Source organism: Phacochoerus africanus, chromosome 3, assembly GCF_016906955.1.
Source record: "Phacochoerus africanus isolate WHEZ1 chromosome 3, ROS_Pafr_v1, whole genome shotgun sequence".
Lineage (NCBI taxonomy): Eukaryota > Metazoa > Chordata > Mammalia > Artiodactyla > Suidae > Phacochoerus > Phacochoerus africanus.
In genome coordinates this window covers 450075-471462 of record NC_062546.1, presented here as the reverse complement: position 1 = coordinate 471462, position 21388 = coordinate 450075, and the positions used below count along the sequence as shown (strand labels likewise).

Genomic DNA, 21388 nt, shown 5'->3' with positions numbered 1-21388 from the left:
TCTACCCAGGACAGGGCCGGGGGCAGGGGCCGTCTGAAACACACACGAGGCATCTGCTCAAGCAGCGATTTCCCAGTTTATTGAAAATGATCGTTTTGCAAGAGTCTAACTAAGCCCGTCACAGAGAGGAGACCCACAGGCAGGCCCAGAGTGCGCCCAGGCGGACAAGAAATCTCCAGACCACTCGGGGGAAGGGGCTGTTCACCTGCCGATGGCTGTAGGGAAGCGGGCGCCAGCCGTGACGTCCCACGGACCAATGACGGAAAACTCCCCTGAATATTAAACACATCTCCAATACAAACACAGGTTTATCATCATCAATATAAAGTCAATATAATATAGATTATCCCCAGAAAAACTCAACAATCTTCAAACACTGCCCTTTTTTGTCTGTTTTGTTGTCGTTGACAGGTTGAAAGCATGTTGAAAAAATAAATATTTAAGAAAAGCACACACAGCGCCCTCACGACGAGTAGCTCTAAAAAGGGCCGCGTACAAAACACAGCATAGAATCTAAAAAATAAAAACACCATTAAGTATGGCTTTCTTAAGAGGTGCACATGTCACAGAATGAGCGAAAATAAGATTATCTTTCATATAATATTGCAAAAAGTTCCAGTTTTTGCATTTTTCTCAGAGTTCTCTTAAAAAGGAAGATGTGCAAAGTTGGAAGCAGTAGCTGTGTCCTTTGAGTCGAGGTCCCTATCGAGTCCTGGCAGTGTCGTGACGGTTCCCAAACCCAGAGTCCAAACATACAGCCGGCTCAGGATCCAGAGCTTGATACAAAACCTCGGGTCCCTGCCCCGCCCCCACCCCGCCCGACGGCCGCCCGCAGGACCGACGGAGCGCCTTCCGCACTGGCGCCGCAAACACCGAACAGACGCACACAGACGAAAAGGTACAAAATGTGAGATGTCATCTACACGCTTTTCCTCTTCATAAAAAAATATTTATTAGTTTAAACAGTGATTTGGAAAAAAAAGATCACGTAAAAAAAAACCCTTCATCACGCGTCTTTCCCTCTTGGGAGGCGAGGTGTCCGCCTCGGTCTCTGAGGCTGAGCCCGCGCGTCACCTGCTCGCCAGAGGAGTGGGCGCTGGGCGCTGGGCCCCTCGTTTCCCAGTGAAGTACTCTTGGAGGAAGAAGCTGCCCAGGGGCGCTGACGGCCCCAGAAAGGCTGGCAAGGGCCCCAGAGCAGGGAGCGAGCGGTCAGAGAGCGGGAGTCCTGAGTGTGGCACAGAGGTGGCCCGAGACCCGGGCGGGCGGCCTGAGAGGGGGGCCCCGTACAAAACCCAGAGACGCTCGGTAGCAAAGGTCTGGTTCCCAAATGCGTTTTCTAAGAAAGGAAGTCTGCTTATAAAAGGGTTCGAAAGTGGGGGACGTTCGCAGCGGAGAACCCTGCCGAGGGGCTCAGCCGGGCCCCGCTGCGGAAGGCAGAAGGGGGCGCGGGGCCCGGAGCCCCCGGCGCGGGCTCGCCCCAGGGCCGGCCCGTCGAAGACACCAGCTTTGAGGAAGATTTTGCAGCAGCCTCGGCCAAGGACGCTCAGCAGCCCCGTTCCAACCGGTGGGAACGTGGCTGATGGTGTCGAAAGCAAAAACGAAGCTGTGACGTCCGCCCGGGTCGGGGCTTCGAGGACAGCACCCATCCGCGTGCGCACGGCCGCCCTGTCTCCCAGCCCAGCAGCCGCCGGGGGCCGCGCGTGGCGCCGCGGGACTTGGCTTCGTCCCCCCAGAAAGAGCGGGTGTGCCGGGAGGGACGCGGTAAAGCCACGGGGCTCGCAGGCCGTGGGGAGAAAGCCAGCGCCTCGTCGGGCTCCAGCCCAGCACCCGAGGGGCCCGGCGGGCTGTCCCTCGAGAGCTCCTGAGCGAGTGGGTGGAGGGGGACGGAATGTCAGTGTCACGAGCCTTGCGAGACGCAGCCTGAAAGGGAGACAGGCTGTGGCCGGCCCGCCGCGGCCTCGCCGTGAGAGGCAGGGCCCCGGCTTTGCGGAAAAAAGAGAGAACAGGTCGTGGGCTCGTTTAAAAGGCGGCAGGAGGACTTGGGAACGAGCCAAAGGAGAGACAGCTCTGCACGTTCATCAGGTGAGAAGACGACCCCGAGCGAACCCAGCACAGGTGCCGACCTCGTCCCCTCGGCTACTCACGACCCGACGTCCCCGACCACCCGGGAGGCCGGTTACCCACACGGGAGGTGTGAGCAGCAAAGGCGTCGGGCACCCCCCTCCGGAGTTAGCAGCAACGAAGGCAGGCTGCCCGGGAGGGCCAGCGGGAGCGGCCTGGGCGCGGAGCCGGGAGGCCGGCCAGGCCCTCCGGGAAGTGCACACAGAACAAATTGGAGGCCCCTGCGGTGGGAGCACCTGGGCCGCAGCTGCCTCCGCGAGAACAGGTAGCACCGGGGAGCCCTGGGCCGCGGGGCGCAGCTGCTTTGTGTTAAGCACCAAAGCCCAGAGGCAGGAGGGCCGCGGGCTTTCTGGACGCTGGGCCTGGGTTCTGCAGGCCGGACGGGGTGGCGGAGCCAGCAAGGGCAGGGACGCAGCGGCCGCGGGCAGCGACCTGGCTGCTGGGAGCGGGGAGGAGGGTGGGGGGCGGCCCAGGCATCTGCAACGTTCCCCTAGGAGCTGCCAGGCCTGCACCACGCTGGGACCCCGGCCAGTGCTGTCCCGGCCGTGGCCGCCTGCCGGGGGAGGAGCCGCGGGCTCTCCCTCCTTTAACCCCCCCCTGCGCCCCCCGCCGCCTCCTGTCCCCGGGCCCCGCCTGCTGGGGAGGCACCTGCTCAGGGGCCGGGCCGGGGGTGTGCCTGGGGGCGGGAGCAGGTGAGGGAGTCCCGGGCGCACACGGGCGGGGTGGGGGGGCCAAGGGGGAGGCGCGGCCTAGGAGATCCAGGCGAAGTCCTTGTCGTGGCCCCCGGCCGGGCTGCGTGGCCCCCGGGGCGAGTCCTCATCCTCCTTGTCGTCCCCCAGCAGCGCGTCCTCGTGGGCCAGGCCCACATCGTCCTCCTCCTCGCCCAGCTCCTCCTCGCCCTCGCCACGCGGGTCCTCGGGGTCCTCCAGGTACGGCCCGTCGCCCGCGAAAAGCTCGGGGGAGCCCTCGGTGCCGCCACCGTCCAGGGGCCCGGCCCCGCCGCCGCCGGCACAGTCGGCACACACACCGTGGCGCCGCGAGCCGTGCTTGATGCCCACGCTGGCGGCCGACATGAACACACGGCTGCACAGTTTGCACACGTACTTCTTGTCCTTGCTGTGGACCTGCGGGGGGACGAGGGGCAGTCGGGGGGCGGGAGTCAGTGCGGGGGACGGAGGTCAGTGTGGGGGGACGGGGGTCAGTGCGGGGGACGGGGGTCAGTGCAGGGGACCGGGGTCAGTGCGGGGGGACAGGGGTCAGTGCGGGGGGACGGGGGTCAGTGCGGAGGACGGGGGTCAGTCGGGGGACAGTGGTCAGTGCAGGGGACGGGGGTCAGTGCGGGGGACGGGGGTCAGTGCGGAGGACAGGGGGTCAGTCAGGGGACAGCGGTCAGTGCAGGGGACCGTGGTCAGTGCGGGGGGACGGAGGTCAGTGCGGGGGGACAGGGGTCAGTGCAGAGGACAGGGGGTCAGTCAGGGGACAGCGGTCAGTGCAGGGGACGGGGGTCAGTGCGGGGGACGGGGGTCAGTGCGGGGGGACGGGGGTCAGTGTGGGGGGATGGAGGTCAGTGCGGGGGGACGGGGGTCAGTGCGGAGGACGGGGGTCAGTCGGGGGACAGCGGTCAGTGCAGGGGACTGGGGTCAGTGCGGGGGGGCGGCGGACTGTGGGGGACAGGGGTCAGTGTGGGGGACGGAGGTCAGTCGGGGGACGGGGGTCAGTGCGGGGGAGAAGGATGGGGTCTGGGCGGGGGGTTAGGACAATCCACCTGGCTGCTCAGACCCCCCCAGCCCTGGCAGGGCTGCTGCACAAAGTGGGCACACACAGAATTGCAGGTGCGGCTGAACATCGTCCCTGCCCAGGGGGTGCTGGGCGCGGGGCCAGCTGTGTCCCCCACCTGGGGCTGGCCCAGGGCTCAGGTCTGCCCTGGGGTTACGCTGCTCCCTCTGCCTTGCCCTGCCCCTCCCTGTAAAGACCCCTGAGCCATAGCCTCTGCCGCCGCTTTGCCCTGTTGGGGGGCAGAGGGGCCCCAGGATAGAAGTGACTCTATCTTCTGGGAAGTGGTCAGGACAGTGGGGGCTGGGCTGAGTGGCAACCGCAGGGCCCGTGGGGTTGGGGCCTCGCTGAGGGGACTGCAGTCACCGTTTTCCTTTTTTTTTTTCTTTTTTTTTTGCTTTTTAGGTCGGCGCTCACAGCGTAGGGAGGTTCCCAGGCTAGGGGTCCAATCGGAGCTACAGCTGGCGGCCTGCACCACAGCCACAGCCACACCAGATCTGAGCCGTGTCTACGACCTACACCACGGCTCGGGGAACGCTGGATCCCCAACCCACTGGCCGAGGCCAGGGATCAAACCCACATCCTCACGGATGCCAGGCAGATTTGTCTCCGCTGTGCGAGGACAAGAACTCCCATGATTTCACCATTTTAATGCTTCCTCATGCCTTCCTGAATTCTCCTGTGTCCCGCAGTGACCCAGGGTGTCCTTCTGGAAAGGGGCTTCCTGCGTCCTTCCCCTGCACCCCGGGGCCCACAGAGGGACCCCACCCCTGGCCCAGAGCCCTGGAGTTTCCAGCTCAGAGGTCCCGCAGAGCCATGAGCATCTGTCCCCTGTCACGCCCTTCCACAAACCCAACCACGAGGACCTAGACTCAGGTGTGTGCTGCCCCCCAGCCCGGGCAGGTGCACGGCTGGACGGCTGGGCAAGGGGGCAGGGGAGCTGGGCCGCCTCAGCGGTTCTGATTCCGGAAATGGAGCCTCAAACCTCTTGGTTCCCGGGACCCTTCCTGGGTCTCTGTCATTTATTGTATTTTAAACCCAAGGCGTCTCCGACCCCCTCCCAACAAAAGAACACAGACTCCAGACGCCTGGGAGCCACGGGAGCTCTCTGCCAGGACCAGATGGCCGGGCATTCGTCCCAGTGGACAAACGGACAGGCAGGGAGGGATGTGGGCGCCGCGGTGACCCGGATTCAGCCCCGCGGGGAGGCAGCTGCTGAGACCGCCCGGGGCTGAGCCTCCGGGTGCGGGGGCGAAGAAACGCAGGGCTCCCCTCCTCAGAAAAGGCAGCCTCCCGTATCTGGTGCGTCTTCAGGGACCCGTGACCGTCCCTGAAACCTGACCAGGAACTCGAATAAAAACCTCATCCCCGGAGGAGAGCAGCGTTCCTGAGAGTTAACGTGCTTTTGCAGACGCGAGAAGGAGGAGCGTCCAGAGGGACAGCTCTGCCCGCTCAGGGCGCCCACGGGGCAGGCGACCCGGGAGCGCACAGCACCAGCGCTCGTCCCTCCGGAGACGGGGCACCGGCCGCTCCCGGCCCCGCAGACTGGCCTCTCAGCCGCCAGCCTGGGTTCCTGCTCTGAGGGCTGTTTCCCCCTCCAGCTTTTTAAGCTGGAGCCCCCGCCTACTCCTGTGTGCTCACCCCAAACACCCACCCCCCGCCCCGTGCCAAGCTAACTGGGGGATTCAACAAGACTCCCGGGGGCACGGCCCTGTGCAGTCTTGCCTTGGACCCCCAGACAGTCAGCCTTGTGCCAGGACTGGCCCAGGCTACCCTCACCTCCCAGATGTGGCCCCTTTCCACCCCCTGCTCCAGACAATCAGCCGGTGGTCATGCAACCGGGGTCCTGCCAAACCTATGCAGCCCGCAGATGACTCTGGCCCCACTGAGGTTCCCTCCCTCAAGACACCTCCCTGCCCCACGGCACATGGGGCACCGGAGCCACAAGCCGGGCCCCACGTGCCCGTCCACGGGGCTCTGACGCCCCATGAGGCCCCTCGGCCCTGAGCCACCCGGCCTCCCTACTCTCAGCCACCCAAGGGTCCCTGGCCCTATTTTTTTGCAAATCTGCCTTCCTTTCAGGGATGACCTTCTCCAGCTTGTCCCGGCCACACAAATGCATCCATGCGGCACCTGCTCCTGAGACACAAGCCAGGCGCCCCGGAGACAGGTGGTCAGACACCTTGCAGGGGCCGTGGGGGAGCCCGGCTGGGGTCCCACAGCGACTGCAGGGGGGGACACGGAGGATGTGGCTGCGTGGAGGGAGCGGAGGACAGAGAGCAGGGCCCTGGCAGGGAAGGACGCCCTCACAGAGGCGGCACAGGAGTACCGGGGTCCCTCTCCTGAGAGGTGGGTCCGGGGGCAGGCTGGTCAGAGGGGACATGGGGTCGGGGCACCTCCCAGGCTGTCCTGGTCTTTCCCACAGCAGAGCGGACCCCATGTCAGGGTCTCCCGTGGTGACCTGGACCCCCCCGCGTGACCATCCCGCCCAGGCCCCTCGGCCCAGCACAGAGTATGCCCTGCACTGACCATGTGGTGACCCCGTGCTGACCTCTTGCTGAGCCTATGGCATCCCTGTGACGACCCCCACAGGCCCCATGCTGCCCCCACGCTGACCCTGCGATGGCCCCCCACTGACCTCCGTGCTCCCATGATGACCCCATGATGACCCGCACCGGCCTCTGTGCGGACCCTATGGGGCCCCACGATGAGCCCACGCTGCCCCCCACTGACCCCCGAGCTTACCCCATGCCGACTTCGTGATGACCCTCCACTGGCCTGTGCAGCCCCCCCGCCCCCCGACCTCCACGCCGACCCCGTGCCGACCCCCTGCGGCCCCCTCCCGCCCCCGGAGCCCGGGGGCCCGGGCCGCCCGCTCACCAGCGTGTGCCGCTTCATGTGCTCGCGCCGCGTGAACTTCTTGCCGCAGATCTCGCAGGGGTAGGGCCGCTCGCCCGTGTGGGAGCGCATGTGCCTCTTGAGGATGCACTGGTGCATGGCCGAGAAGCTGCAGTACGGGCAGCGGAACTTCTTCCTGATCACCGTGAACTCGTTCACTGCAAGACAGCGAGGCTCAGGGCGCCGCCGCCCGCCCCCCCCCCGCCCGCGCTCGCGCCCTTCTCGGGGGGCCTGGGCTCCGGGGCTGCCAGGCCGCCCCCACGTGCCAGGAAAGGGCGCGTCTCCCATCAGCCCACCTCCCTCCTGGGCCGGGACACGCGACGTCCGCATGCGGAGTCCGCCGACGGGCGCGGGGCCACGGCACAGCCAGCGCTGAGGCCGCCTGCCCCCCACGCGCAGCGAGCCTCCGTCCCCACCACCCTGGCGCGTTTCCAGGAGTCACAGCACGGACCCCCACACCGCAGGCGACACTCCGACGCCAGTGGTAGTGGGCGGGGCAGGGGCCACGACATCAGTCCCGCTGTGCCAGGCCCCCCGCACCCTGGGTGACGTCCTTTGTGCTGGGTACCCGCAGACACCACAGTCACCCTTGAGCCAAGTAGGCGTCCACCCAGTGCCCTGACCAAGGCCCCAGATGGCTTGTCCCAGAGTCCTCGGGGACTGCCAGCCTCACTGGTCCCTGGCAGCTCCCGGCCTCACCCCACCTGCAGGCTGGATGGCCACAGCCCCCGGGGGACAGACCCAGGGTCCCGATGGGCCGAAGGCAGGCTGCTGGGACGAACACCAGCCAGAGCCGGGCCCTGGTCAGACCCCACCAGGTGTCCACACACTGCAGCTCCGGCCACGGTCCCAGCCACCCCTGGACGCTCCAGAGGGAAGCAGATGCGGACACAGCCCATGGCGTGGGGTGAGGCGGGGTGGCTGAGGTGACCCAGAGCTGGCCCTCCTCAGCCCGGGGACCAGCCAGGCTGCTGGGAGGACGACCGGACGGCTGGATGGAGCCCTGTACCCCCCACTCCAGGCCACCACCACGTCACACAGAGGCAGGGCCCTGGCCACCACCTCCTGACGCCCCCCGGGCCCGCCCCCCCCCCCCCCCCCCCCCCCCCGTCCATTCTGCTGCTCAGACCCCAGCCACGCGCATGTCGCCATGAAAACGGCGCCAACTGCACGGCGCTCAACAGTCCTGACGCGCCCGGGTCCCCGTGCGCGCCTCCGCTCCTGAGACAGGCTGGGGGGACCATGGGGAAAATGCCCAGCTCCCCAAACGCGCTGTACTTTCTCCCCAGCCCTCACGGGGTGTGCACATCGTCAACTGTCTTCATTTTCCCCAACACTGGTCGGTGAGCAGCCAGGCCGCCCTCACGGACCCGAGGGCTCGCAGCCCCCGAACGTCAGGCCACGCCCGGGAGACCCCATCCGGGGACAGCCCGCCCACGCTCCGGCTGGACGGCGGGACCGCGTGAGGCCGCATGGACCCATCCCAGCTCACAGCCTGGCCGCCTGCTCCCGTTCACACGGAGGGAACCCACGTCCCCTGCCAAGCCTGGCAAATGTCACCTAGCCTCAGAATTCCAGCCCTGGCCTACGAAGCAAGGCATTGCCTTAGGAGCTTTCGACGCGCGTGGCCGGGAGCTGGCGGGGAGCGAAGGTGCGTTCTGGCAGAGCGGGCGAGACCCGAAGGCGGAGGGCACGCTGAGGCAGGGCGTGGACAGTCACCGCGTCCCCTCCCACGAGGCAGCCCGGGTTCACAACGTAACCCGCCGTGACCCCATTCCATGCCCATGTGTGACCCCGCCAGGTCTGAAACCTGCGAGCTCACATGTGCATTCAATCGAGGTCCGCTTGCGGAGCAGGTGAGTCCTTCCCACGTTCCCACCCTGGCGAATTTATGCTTCAACAAGGTGCCCGAGGAAGGACGGAAATCCGGAGGCGGGGGCGGGGCCCACCTATGCCACGCCCCCCGCCTCCCCAGGCTCGCCAGGCGCAGGGACAGGCCGCCGAGGCCTCGCTCAGGTATAGCAGGGCACAGACGCCCGCGCCACCCTTAGAACTGCTCCCTGCAAAGCCGTGGACGAGGGTCTGGGCGGCAAACCCAACCAGAACATCCAGCAGCTTTTGGACCCGCGGGGAAGCAGCCCTTCCCAGGCGGGGGCCATAGCACCCCCACGGAGGGCCCTCCCGGCAGGGGGGTCCAGCTGAGGGTGCCAAGGCAGGACGGGTGACAGCGCACAGCCCGGCACAGCCAGCCGCGCCAACCACACCCAGCAGCCCTCAAGGAAAACCTGCTCTTTATGTCGCTTCCAACCACCAGGCGGCAGCACTGCTCCCGCGGCCCCACCGGCCGCCCACCGGCGCCGCAGCATCCCCGCCAAGAGCCAGGGCGCCACCCGCTCTGGATGGAAAAGGCGAGCGAGGAGATGGGCTTTTAGACTGTTTTATTTAAAATAAGTTTGGGGGGTTATTTTCTGCTTTCCATTTGGCTTCTATAAACAAATCATTAATATCTGAATTATATATTCTAGCCTGTATTTAACAATTCAGACCGACATGTTAAGAAAAATAACTTATCTCCGTACAGAAGTGCTGAATTTTTCCCCTAGAAAAACAATCTAGAACACATGGGCGTGAATATGACTCACCTGCAGAGGCCGCCGGCCCCGCCTCCGCTGGACACGCAGCTGCAGACACCACGGAAACACACGCCTTCGAGACTTAGCCCGGGATCGTGCATTTTGGTGTTTTCTCAACGTCTTAGTTTCCTGCTGACAAATATCCACAAGCCGGGCAGCTGAAAGCAGCAGAATCCCATCCGCTCGCAGCCCCGGAGACCTCCGGGGGAGGGTCCTTCCTGCCTCTTCCAGCTTCTGGGGACCCGCGCAACCTGGGCTGTGGCCGCCTCCCTCCATCTCTGCCGCCCTCTTCACGCGGGGTCTCCTCCGTGTCCGCAGCTCCTCTTCTGTCTCTTTCAAGGACGTGCATTCTGGATTTCGGGCCAATCGGCTCTTCCAAGCTGACCTCATCTTGAGTCCCTACTTGAATTATGTCTGCAAAGGCTGCTTTCCCAAATAGGGTCACATTAACAGGTGAGAATTAGGACCCGCCGTGTCTCCTGGGTGGGAGCACCCACCACTTTCACGAACAGTCCTCGTGATGAAACCACTTCTTGCGGGAAAGAAGCCAAGCCTCCCAAACTCACTCGTGGTTTACAGTCTACGTACCCTGAGAAACTCAGTATCTGGTGCTCACAGACAAATAAAGCCTTAAAATCCACAAAGTGAAAACGGACACAAACGAAAAAGCGCAGGACTTCCTGTTGCGGCTCAGCGGTTAATGAGCCCCACTAAGATCCAAGAGGATGTGGGTTTGATCCCTGGCCTCGACCAGTGGCTTAGGGATCTGGCGTTGCCGCGAGCTGCGGTGTAGGTCGCATACGTGGCTCGGATCCCGCGTTGCGGCGGCTGCGGTGGAGGCCGGCAGCTGGAGCTCTGATCGGACCCCTAGTCTGGGAACCTCCATGTGCCACGGGTGTGGCCCTAAAAAGCAAAAAAAAAAAAAAAAAAAGAAAGAAAAGCAAAAAAGCACAAATATCATTTACTTGAAACAGACACTCTCGTCAGTCGGCCCTAAAACGAGACCATCTACCCAAAATCAAGTGTCCAGGATGAGCAGCAGCCTGACAATCAGGAGGCAAGGCCAGATGACCTGACGGAGGGCAGGGAGCGCAGCCGCCGCTCTGATCACCAGGACGCCCAGCCTCCGGTCACTTCCACGTTCCCTCTGCGAAGTGCTTTCTGCTCTGACTTTCACTCAGCTGCTTTTCTCTTGATGTTTTTATTTTACGGACCCTTCGGAACACGCATCTCCGCCAGATACATTTTACCGCAGACTCTTCCCTCGTTTGTGACTGGCCCTGGCTCTCATAGTGGCATCTTTTAGTGCAGAAATTAATCGGTTTTTTGTTTTGTTTCGTTTTGTTTGCTTGCTTTTTAGGGCCGCACCCACGGCATATGGAGGGTCCCAGGCTGGAGGCTGAAGCAGAGACGTCGCTGCCGGCCCGCACCACAGCCACAGCAACACCAGACCTGAGCTGCAGCGTGACCAAAACCACAGCTCAGGGCAACACTGGACCCCTAACACACCCGGATCGAACCCGCATCCCCATGGATAGCAGTCAGATTGGTTTCCACTGAGCCACGATGGGAGTTCCAAGTTCATTCCTTCTGACGGCTAACAGTCCGCTCTGTGTGTGTGTGTTAAAGTTTCTTTATCCATTCATCCATTGATAGGTGCTCAGCCTGTTTCCGTATCTCGAATGTCGTAAATAATGCTGAAATGAACAAACCTATTTCTTTCAGGATGGAAGCTTTCTGAAATTTCTGGTTTTTATAAATGAACAAAGCCTTTCGGCACAACAGCCCAGAGCCTCCCCGCAGCGCAGGCCTCCTTGCAGGCGCCAGGCACACTCCACCCAGGCTGGGAAAAGTCCCACAAGCAACTAACGGGGAAGCAGCCACAGGGCCGAGTCCCCGCGCAGGTAACCAGGCCCGACGTGGACATCGTAACCGCATCTGAACACACAGTCTCTAAGACCAAAGGACAAAGACCCCACCTGACCAACAAAAAAGGAAAGATTCCTTTTCTCAGAAATGGCATTTGCCTGCAAACAGGCACTTACCTCGACCCTCTCGGAAGTGGTGACACCACCACCAGCTCCTCTAATTCCAAGAGATGCCTCAACGGTGGGGCTGCCTTGGCAACAGGCATCCTGAGCATCTCTAAAAACCCAACTTTTCTCCGTCAAAGAACTCGTTTGATGACTAAGGACCAGGGCGACTGGGGCAGGGGGGGCAGCCTGGGCTGCAGGTGCATCATATCCAGGCCCCTGCCAGGGCGGTGGTGGTGGGGGGGGGTGGACCTGGCAAGGGGAGGTGGATAGAGGGGCCTGGCAGATGGGCCAGGTCAGGCGGATGGCGGGGGGCACTTCTCTCCCAGAAACCCATCCATGCCAGCGGGAGGGCGTGACTCCAGGTCTTCTAGAAGCTGGAATGGAGCCATCTGCTTCCTCCCTAAGCCCACCTGCTGGTCAGCCAAAGGTGAGCCTCGGCCCCGGTCCTGGGGCCCCGTATCCTCAGCCTCCTGCAGACGAGGGCCTGACATGGCAGTGCAGGTGGACAACAGCAAAGACAGTGCTCCTTCCGAGAAGAAGCCGTTTGGTGGCTGACCCCCGGGCACACGGAGCTCGCATGGAGGACAGGCAGGCTTGGCTCCATCCTCACCTCTTTCTAGGAGGTAACAGGTCAGAGCTGTTTGGTTCATTGTCCCGGGGACGTGGCACAATTTTCTGCCCCCAGAAGTCGGCAATCCTCTCTGATGCTGGTGAACCCAAACCCTGTCGCCTGGAGGCTGGAGGGGCACCTGCGCATCTGTCCACCTGCCCACTGCAGGGCACTAAACAGCCCTCGCCGCACCCTGGCAGAGGATTCCAGAAGTGACTGCTTTAAAGGCTCATGCTGACACCAGGTCTCAGCTCCCGCAGCCGCTGCTGCCCTGAGTGGCTCTGCCACCACCTGCTGGACACCTGGACACCAGGCTGCTCATAGCAGAGCAGCTCGTGCAAACGCCTGCTCTGTGTGCAAAGCACCCGCTCCAGCCTGTGGCCTCAGCACCATTGTCCACAGCGGAGCCATCTCAGCTGACGTCAGGGTGGAGCCCTGGCAAGTCCTTCCAGTCTGTGAGAAGAGCTCGGGCCGCCCAGAAAGCCAGGATGAAACCCCGGCCATCCTGCCAGGTGGATGTAGGGAGGTGGGGGCATCGCCTCCCGCCCAGGCCTGCAGCCCCAAGGGACCTCGAGTCCCGGGCTGTCAGGACGCTTGCAGAGCAGCCGGGAGGCCACCCAACTCACCAGGTCGTGTCCAGTCACCACCAGGAGAACCCGTCAGGCATCCGGAAAGGAAGCCTGCAGTCGATGCTGAGCAAGCGGACACACACGGGCTCCGGGTCGACAGAACGCCAGCCGCCCCCAACCAAAGCCACCTGTTCCCTTACGCGTGGAAGAGCGTCTGGTTTGCTCCAAAGAACATGTGGGAAAACTCTCCTTCAAGATGTGTTTCTTCAGGGGAACAGTGGACACCAACAGGCCTGCCTCTCCCTAAGTGCCGCGGCCGCAGGCCCAGGACGCAGACCGCCGCCGCCTGGACGGCGATGCAGGAGACGCGCGGTGACCGGCCCCGCTCGAGCCCCGCCAGCGCCGCTCCGTTGAAGGAACTGAGGTTTAACCTGACGGCAGATGATCCTTACGTCAGGGGGGCTCCTTCCTCACAAAGCTGCTGCAAATACAAAACCGGATTTGACGGCACGTAACGCGTTTCCGTGAGGGCGAAGCAACTACTACTGCGAAGCTGACGCCTGCGTCGTAAGAGACGAAGATTCGGGTCTCTGTCCAGACTCGAGTAAAAGCCCTCGATGCGTTTTCAGCAGCAGAAGGGAACATTCCACGACCACCGTCAAGACAAAACCCCGCCACGCCCGTTCTCCTCGATGCGGGGCCAGCCAGGTAGGGACACCTGTGGCGGGCGGGCGGCTCCCTGGTCCAGGGCTGCCCCAGGTCTGAGCTGTCCGCCCACGAGCGCCGGAGGGATCTGGCCCGTCCTTCCCATGGGACGCGGCAGCACCGCCAGCACCCTGGGAGGGACCCTCGCTTCTCCTGAGGAGCGGTGACAGGCGACACGCACAGGAGGGTCGTGGTGCCCGGGGGTCGGGCGATGGTGCCATCCTCCGAGCGCTCACCCCCCAGTAACCCGAGCGGCTGGTTCACCTGCAGTTTCTTCCCATGAATCCAAGTCACGCGTGTTCTCACAGCGCTTTTCAAGGTCCCTTCCTGATCAACACCCACCCACAACACCGCTTGAAAAGCAGCCACGTTTGGAAGCCACGGACGTGCCTGTCACAGTTTCTGCTCAATGAACAGTGCCTTTTTTTTTTTTTTTGCTTTTTATTTATTTATTTATTTTTTGTCTTTTTGCTATTTCTTTGGGCCGCTCCCGCGGCATATGGAGGTTCCCAGGCTAGGGGTCGAATCGGAGCTGTAGCCACCGGCCTACGCCAGAGCCACAGCAACGCGGGATCCGAGCCGCGTCTGCCACCTACACCACAGCTCACGGCAACGCCGGATCGTCAACCCACTGAGCAAGGGCAGGGACCGAACCCGCCATCTCATGGTTCCTAGTCGGATTCGTTAACCACTGCGCCACGACGGGAACTTGCTTTTTAGGACTGCACTTGAGGCATGTGGAGGTTCCCAGGCTAGGGGTCAAATCAGAGCCGAAGCCGCCAGCCTACACCACAGCCACAGCAATGCAGGATCCTTAACCCATTGAGCAAGGCCAGGGATCGAACCTACGTCCTCATGGATGCTAGTCGGGTGCGTTACCGCTGAGCCCCAGACCATCCTGAACCGTGCCTTGTAACGGGAGATGCCAGCCCACTGCCGCGAGCGGAACAAAAGTACAAGAGTCAGGTTAAACCGAACCAAGACAAGAAGTAGGAAGTTCTCCCATGGAGAAATCAGTTAAAGAGTGACGATCCAGGAGCTCCCGCTGTGGTTCAGCGGTCTAAGAACCCAACATGGGGGATCCGGCGTTGCTGTGGCCTCAGCTGCAGCTCAGATTAGACCCCCAGCTGGGAACTCCCATGTGCCGCACGTGCGAGTGTAGACGAAAAGGAGTGGTGACCCAGTAACGAAAACATCTGCGGGACTCCACTGCGAGCCAGTGCTCTCAGACCTGGGGAAGCGAGGGAAGCCGCTGCTCTTGGCAGCTCCAGAACCTTCCAGAAAGGACCTGTGAGCCTGGGTGGTTACTGCTTGGCTCTGCCTGCAGATCCAATGATTCTTGTAATTTAAACATCTGCAGCCACCATCCCTTTGGCGGGTCTCAGGTGCCCTGCAGGGTCCCCCACTGGAGAAGAGCTCGGGAGCCCCACCACGGGGGTCGGCTCTCCCCTCTGTTTCTGCAACAGTGAGCCACGGCCGCTGGGTTACTGGTCTAACAGACACCCCAAAACACAAAGCAAAAGGCTCGGCCCTGGGAAAATCTCATTAACAACCAGCTCAGGGGTCCTGGGCCCCCCAACCCCAGGCTCTCAAGCTGGACCAGGAATGAGGGAGCTCCCGGCTTGGCGGCCTCCACGCCCATTGCGTCAGGGACGCCTCCCTCTCAGCCTGGTTGGCGAGAAGCGGGGGGTGGCACCTCTGCTTTGCTGTCAGTGGCACCCAGTTCAAGACCATTTTTTCCCTTCCAAGGTGTTTTTAGGTTCCCTGCACGCACACAAGCCCTGTGCCCCCCCACCTGTTGGCCACCTGGGGCTCGAGGAGTGTCCCCACTGCGCAGCACCAGACCGTCTCCACATCTGGCCACTCACATCAGGCAGGCCCCTGGCAACATCTGCAACTGAACGGAAAACCGGGGCCCGTCTGGAAGCAGAGCAGTGGGGTCTGGGGCCTGACGCACATGTCCGCCGAAGCCAGACGTCCCAGGAGTCTGGACGTACGGCCCGGAGGAGACGGGCTCAAAGCCGTCGCTTCCCTTGACTCTGGATCTTCTGCAAAAACCCGTGACTGCTTGGGGGGCACACGTCCTTGCCCAGCCAGTCCTGTCTCAACGCAGGACAACAGCCCACAACCCCCACCTGCCCGCCCGCCCCGCCGTCAGGGTTGGAACACCTGCCACACGGAGGGTGACCACACGACCTTGGAAAATAGTCTTTTCCCTTCTGGATATTTTAGTGTCTTCATTTTAGTGTCTTCCCAGAACAAGCAGATTTTACCCAGGATGTTCGAGAATAATGTTGTGAGCTAACTCGCTCCTCCAGCAAAGCCCTTCAGCCTCAGGGGAACACGGGGACCCACCCCCAGCCCACCAGGCACAGCCCAGTCCCTAGCTCCCAGCGCCAGGGAAGGACTCTGCCCACTTCTCGACCCTCTCAAAAAGAGTGGAAGATTTAGAGTATTAATAACAGCAGGAGGTTAAGCATGATAGAAGTAACAAAATACCAAAACCCACCAGGGACCTCAGCAGAGTTGGTCGTGGATACTCTAGAAACAGAGCAGAATTCTACTCCCCAGCCCTCGGCTCCGTGGAAACCGTGAGGGAACGTGTGGCCACAAGTGCTCGGAGCCCCAGGACACGCGGAGCCTGGGATACACGGAGCCTGGGACATGCAGGCCTGGGACACGCGGAGCCTGGGCCACGTAGAGTCCATATCCCGGGCTCCATGTGTCCAGCGTCCAGCGACCCACTCAGAACAGGCCACCTGACGGGGTCACCACCCACTCCCTGACTCCAGCCAGGGGCCCCACCTGCTTCCAGAACGCAGCCTGGGCCTCTGCAGGGGGACGGGGGGACAACATCTCTCCCTCTGACACCCACATCTGCAGCCGGACGTCCACCTGCTGGCCTTGCCCATCCTGAATCGCAGACACCACGAGCTCCCTGGAACGGGGCCTCTAACGCGACCAGACCTTCACAACCCAGCGGCTTCCGCCACAGGCGCAGCGTGTGGCCCGGGAGAGAAAGGGGCGCTCTGCAGCGCGTCTCAGACGCACCTCGCGCCGGGCTCCGCGTCCTACAGACACTCTTAAATTCCTGACATCTGTGTGAGGGACGCTGTTCCCATTGCTCGGACACAAAAAATGAGGCCCCGATGTGTTTCTCAAGCTTGGCCAATGCCAAGCAGCCTTGAGGGGCTCAGCCCTGCGTCTGACTTCACAGCCACGTCCTGCGCCCGACCTCACGTCCCATCGGCCTCAGACGCTGGCCCGTGGGAATAAAGAGAACGCCGCCGCCGCTCTCCAGCGCCAGTCTGGACTGGCCAGGAGCAGTTTTCATCACGACACAGGCTATTTCAGCGCTCGCAAAACAAAAGTCGTGAAAATATAGTTTTTAAGTTTAGGGTAACCATGCAACTCACACTTCCCAGACGGCCACAGTGGGGCCGTCGCGTCCAGCAGTGGCCCTCAGGAACCCGCGTGCGCGGACCCCCGCCGTTGCCCAGGCCCCACCAGCCGCATGTGTGGGCTGCAGGGCGCTCGGAAGGGGCCCCTCCACGCCGTCTGCACTCAGTGCCTCCTGTTTTGGGGTGCGTCCCTCAGCCCCAGGAGGGAAGCGGGCCGCACCTGGCTCTCGCTCACACCCACCCGCCCAACAGAGCACTCTTCTCCGGACGGCCGGACACATGGGACGGTGACAGGGACCGGCAGAGCCTCTGAGCCGAGGGGCCCGGGCCCTCTCCGGCCGGCCCCTGGGGCTACGACCTCACGTCCTGTCCGGAGAAGGAAGCGGGGGGGAAGGCAGTGCCCCTGGGCGCTCGGCCAGCACCGCTGGGCCTTAGCCGCTCCCAGGCTGATCTGCCGTTGGCTTTTGCAAGCGGGGAGCTTAGCTGGAGACACTTCAGGAGCAGACACAACATCCAAGTCCTCTGTGAAGACCCCCGTGCCCCCAGCACGTCCTGGTGGAAACAGAGGAGGACCTGGCCGCCCTCTGCCTACCCCGACGTCGGGCAAAGGCAGGGCGGGGCCCTCAGAGGAGCCCGCTGAGCTGGGGCCTTGCCCTCGGCCTCCCTGACCCGGCTGGGCACTGGGCCGCCTCCCTCCTGGTGCCACAGCCCCACGGGACCGCCTTCTCTGCACCCTGCCACTCCCTCCGCTCGCACCGCACCCTGGCCGCAGGCAGCCCCGTCACCCAAGACACGCAGAACCCCAGCAGCCACACACTTACGGGACAGGGAGTGGGTGCCCTGGGGCAGGTACTCCAGCAGCAGGGAGCTGTCCTCCCCGAGCACGTCGGCCTTGAGGGACAGCAGGCTGTTCTTACTCCGGAGGGCTGCCCGCAGGTTGGCCACCGCGGTGGCCTGGGGCAGCACGTCGTCCTTCTCGGGGGTGAGGGGCGGGCCCAGGTAGCTGGCTTCTCCTCCCAGAAGACCCTCGTCCATGTGTGCGAAGAGCTCAGGCCTCTCCCCACGGCTGTCCGAGCTGCCGGCTTCCGCAACGGTCAGGTCCGCGTCTGGGGAGGGAAGCACATGTCAGAGCTCACGGGCCCGAGTTCAGCAGAAGCCGGGGCTGCGGCTTCCTGACCCCAGCTGCTGCGCGTCCTGCCAGCCCCCGGCCAGGCCCCCAGACAGCGGTGACGTCACAGCCAAGGTGCAGCTCGGGGTCCCCGGGGCTGAGGTAGGAGGCGGCGGCGCAGCTGCATAGTGTCACCTCCCAAAGAAGGGGCGACACTCCAGGTGGAATAAAATACAAATATTTGCCAGCCGTACACCTGACAGGACATCCTGCCCGGAACATACGAAGGGCCCTCATAGCTGGACAAAAAGCCGCAGACCCCAAAGGACTCGGACGATGTCTGTCCAGCCGGCCAAGGTGCGTGGCTCAACGGGGCTGGTCCCCAGGGAAGCCACGCCTGCGGCAGCGCTGGAGCAAGACCTCAGGGGGGCCTGAAAGGTTGGCAAGAGAGCATCCACGTGGCCCAGCTGTTCCACTGGCAGGACACCCAGGTCCACGCTCAGAGCACCCGTCAAGTGTGGGGCCTGGGCGCCCCCGCTCCTGGCGAAGGGGAAACACCGTGGGTCCATCCACGCAGTGGACACAATGGGCCGTAAAGAGAATGGACCCGAGCCCACGACACTGCGGACGCCGCAGATGCTGTGGGATATTCTGGTGAAACGCCCAGCAGAGGGGGGCTGGGGGGGACTGGGAGGACTGGGGGGGCGGCTGGGGTTGAGGGGGATGCAGAGGTTGCTTTTTTTTTTTGTCTTTTTGCCTTTTCTTGAGCTGCTCCCGCGGCATATGGAGGTTCCCGGGCTAGGGGTCGAATCAGAGCTGTAGTCTCCAGCCTACGCCAGAGCCACAGCAACGCGGGATCCGAGCCGCGTCTGCAACCTACACCACAGCTCACGGCAACGCCGGATCATCAACCCACGGAGCGAGGCCAGGGACCGAACCCGCAACCTCATGGATACTGGTTGGGGTCCTGACCCGCTGAACCAAATTTTTAATTCAACTATACTAACAATTTAAGCTCAAAGGCATGGATAAGACGTCAAGATCAGCTGAAAGATACCCGCCACACACGCAGTGTGGCTTCTGAAGAAGGATGTGGGGGCCACAGACTAAGAATTGCCGTGAACCAGTCAGATGGTTTCCAGCCACAGAGAAACCGGGGTCCCTGGGGAGGCGCCAGTGAGAGTCAGCCGTGGACACAAAGTCACCAAGAGCCCGGAGGCCCCCGGGTCAACCACCCTGAAAACGCTAGTGGGTGAGCAAGCGGGTCCTCGGGGAGAGGGGACAGCAGGGAAACTGAAGTCGCACCTGGACAACTGCCACGGGAACACTCACGACTCGGAGGAGGTGCCACCGGCTCGCGCGTCCAAGCCGGGCACCCGTGAGGCTGTCGAGACACCTGCGGTCGGCCGGCAGCTTCACCAGAGCCCTCGTGGGTTCCAGCGCGGCGAGCTGCAGCCCCAGGCTGTGCCTCCCCAGCCCCACGGTCTCTCCACGGGCACCCAGGCCCGAATGCAAGCCCAGTTCTGGGAACAGCACCGCGCCGTCTGCCGATGGAAGGATGACACCATTCAAATGAGACCACGAAGGAACTGGTCTGTCCTGAGGGCGACGAGGGGGGCGGGAGACCCGTGACCATCGCGCGGCTTCGGCTCCACGGTGAGGCCGCCACCGAGTAGGGCGCCCCACGCTGGCCCCGCTGGTTCCGGCACCCCCTCTGGCACCTTCTCCCCAGAAGTTGCTCAAGTGAGAACGTGAAGAAGTGCCCGGCAGGGAGGGCCCCGGGCCCCCAAGGCCCTGACCTCCCCCGGGCCGGCGGGGAGCCTGGCCAGGAGCCGGGGTGGAGGCGGCGGAGGCGCCGGGAGAGTGAGAGCAGAGCCCCTCCCAGCCACCGCCTGACTTCAAAGAGAGGGATTCTAGATGCTGCTGTCAAAAACGAACTTCCACCAACAGAACAGGAAGTCGAAAGCAGTATTTACATCGCAACAAATCCTTTCGCAGATAAAGAGTCTGATGTTATGGAGAAACCACAGGACGTGCCCTTACGAGGCGCCTGCTATCGAGAGGCCAAAACCATCCCACGTACGCCAGCCGGGGTCGCAACCCACGCAGTCGTCCTACCCATTAGCAGAAGCCACGGCACTTTCGCAACTTTCAGTGGCCCTTCCGGCTTAAGCTCGGGGCATTCTGTGCTACTTTCCGGTGGACCCCGGGTAGAGCCCGGAGCGGGGTGCCAGGCTCAGACCTGAGCCTCAGGCCTCCAGCGCGAGCCGCCCTGCCACCGCCCTGCCGCCACGTGTGGCAGGATGACCCCCACCCCCAAGTCACTGCAGGCGGGACATTTCCTGAGCGAGGACCCCACCCACCCTACATCTCTCATGCAGCAGCTTTGCCTCTGAATTTGCGCCACACTTAAACTCAGTGACTTGGAGAAAAAGTTACATGGTGATCTTAAAACAATGACCAACCAGGGGCCAGAAGAGGGACGACAGCAGCTGGTGTGGGGCTGCTGGGCAGTGGGCCCCTCCAGCCGCCCGGCGACGTGGCCGGCACTGCTGGGGCTGGACGGGGGCCTGCCCGGGGCCACAGGAAGGCCGCTCAGGACTCACTTGCCGGGCCGACCTCTTTGGAATAAACGAGGCAGCAGGGATGAAAAGCAGCAACGTCTGGCTGTAAGGGGCCGAGGGCTACGCGGTCGGATGGAACCGGGACGGGGCCCTTCTTCCTCTAAGTGCTACGTTGTAACATTTTGAACATTGGCCTCACTTTTCTGCTTTTTTAACTGAAAAGCAGAAGAGATTATAATTAAAATAAGCAGACTTTCCAAACAATTAAACTCAGTGATGCAAGGTGAGTTGCAGAGTGTGGAATAAACAGACGATGGAAAAGGAAGGGGCTGTGGCAGCCACGAGAGCTGGGGACATGGCAGGGGCCACCCTCACTGAGGGGCCTGGGGACAGCCTGGGTGAAAGCAGACACTTGGTTTCTAAGACCTGCCCAAGTCCCCGCGCCTCATTCTCCTAAAGATGCTCTCAAGAGGCACCGAGACGTCCGCAGACGCCAGGGCCCCGCCCGCCCGCCCCGCCCGCCATCTCGAGTCTCGCGTCTCGCGTGCACGGAACAGGTGCTGCTGCGCGTACAGGGATGTGCAAGCAGCAACACGGCGGAAGCTTCTGGACGAGGGAGAAGTGGAAACTGCGGAGCGAGGCCGTCTTCCAGGAGACCCCACCCTCCCTGGTTAGAGCTCAGACCCGGCCTCAGTCCTCTCCCCACGGCCCACGGACAGAGCAAAGCAAAGTTCCCCAAACTGACTTTATGTGTCTCAAGTGTTTTATTTCTTAAGTGTGTTGTGCTTCTTTATCCGAGTGAAAATCAGGTTTCCTCACTTTCTGTAACTATCAGCAAGGCTTCCCATCCTACAAGAAATTCTGTTTCATTAAAATTAGAGGAGTTCCCGGGTGGCGCAGTGAGTTAAACGCCTCGTCACTGCCCCGGCTCCTGTCACTGCCGTGGCGAGGGTTTGGTCTCTGGCCTGGG

The 21388-nt window shown here is 62.6% G+C and overlaps 1 protein-coding gene across 1 annotated transcript in view; it reads right to left on the bottom strand.

Annotated features, from left to right (window-relative positions):
• Positions 1-57: 57 nt before the first annotated feature.
• ZBTB46 (zinc finger and BTB domain containing 46) overlaps positions 58-21388 on the bottom strand; it is a 49995-nt gene continuing 28664 nt past the window's right edge. Inside the window, exons 3-5 of the mRNA XM_047770614.1 lie at positions 17568-17852; positions 6775-6950; positions 58-3245 (exon numbers count right to left, since the gene is read on the bottom strand). Coding sequence (XP_047626570.1) covers positions 2871-3245; positions 6775-6950; positions 17568-17852 — 836 coding nt within the window. The 3' untranslated portion in view covers positions 58-2870. The remainder of the gene's footprint in view (positions 3246-6774; positions 6951-17567; positions 17853-21388) is intronic.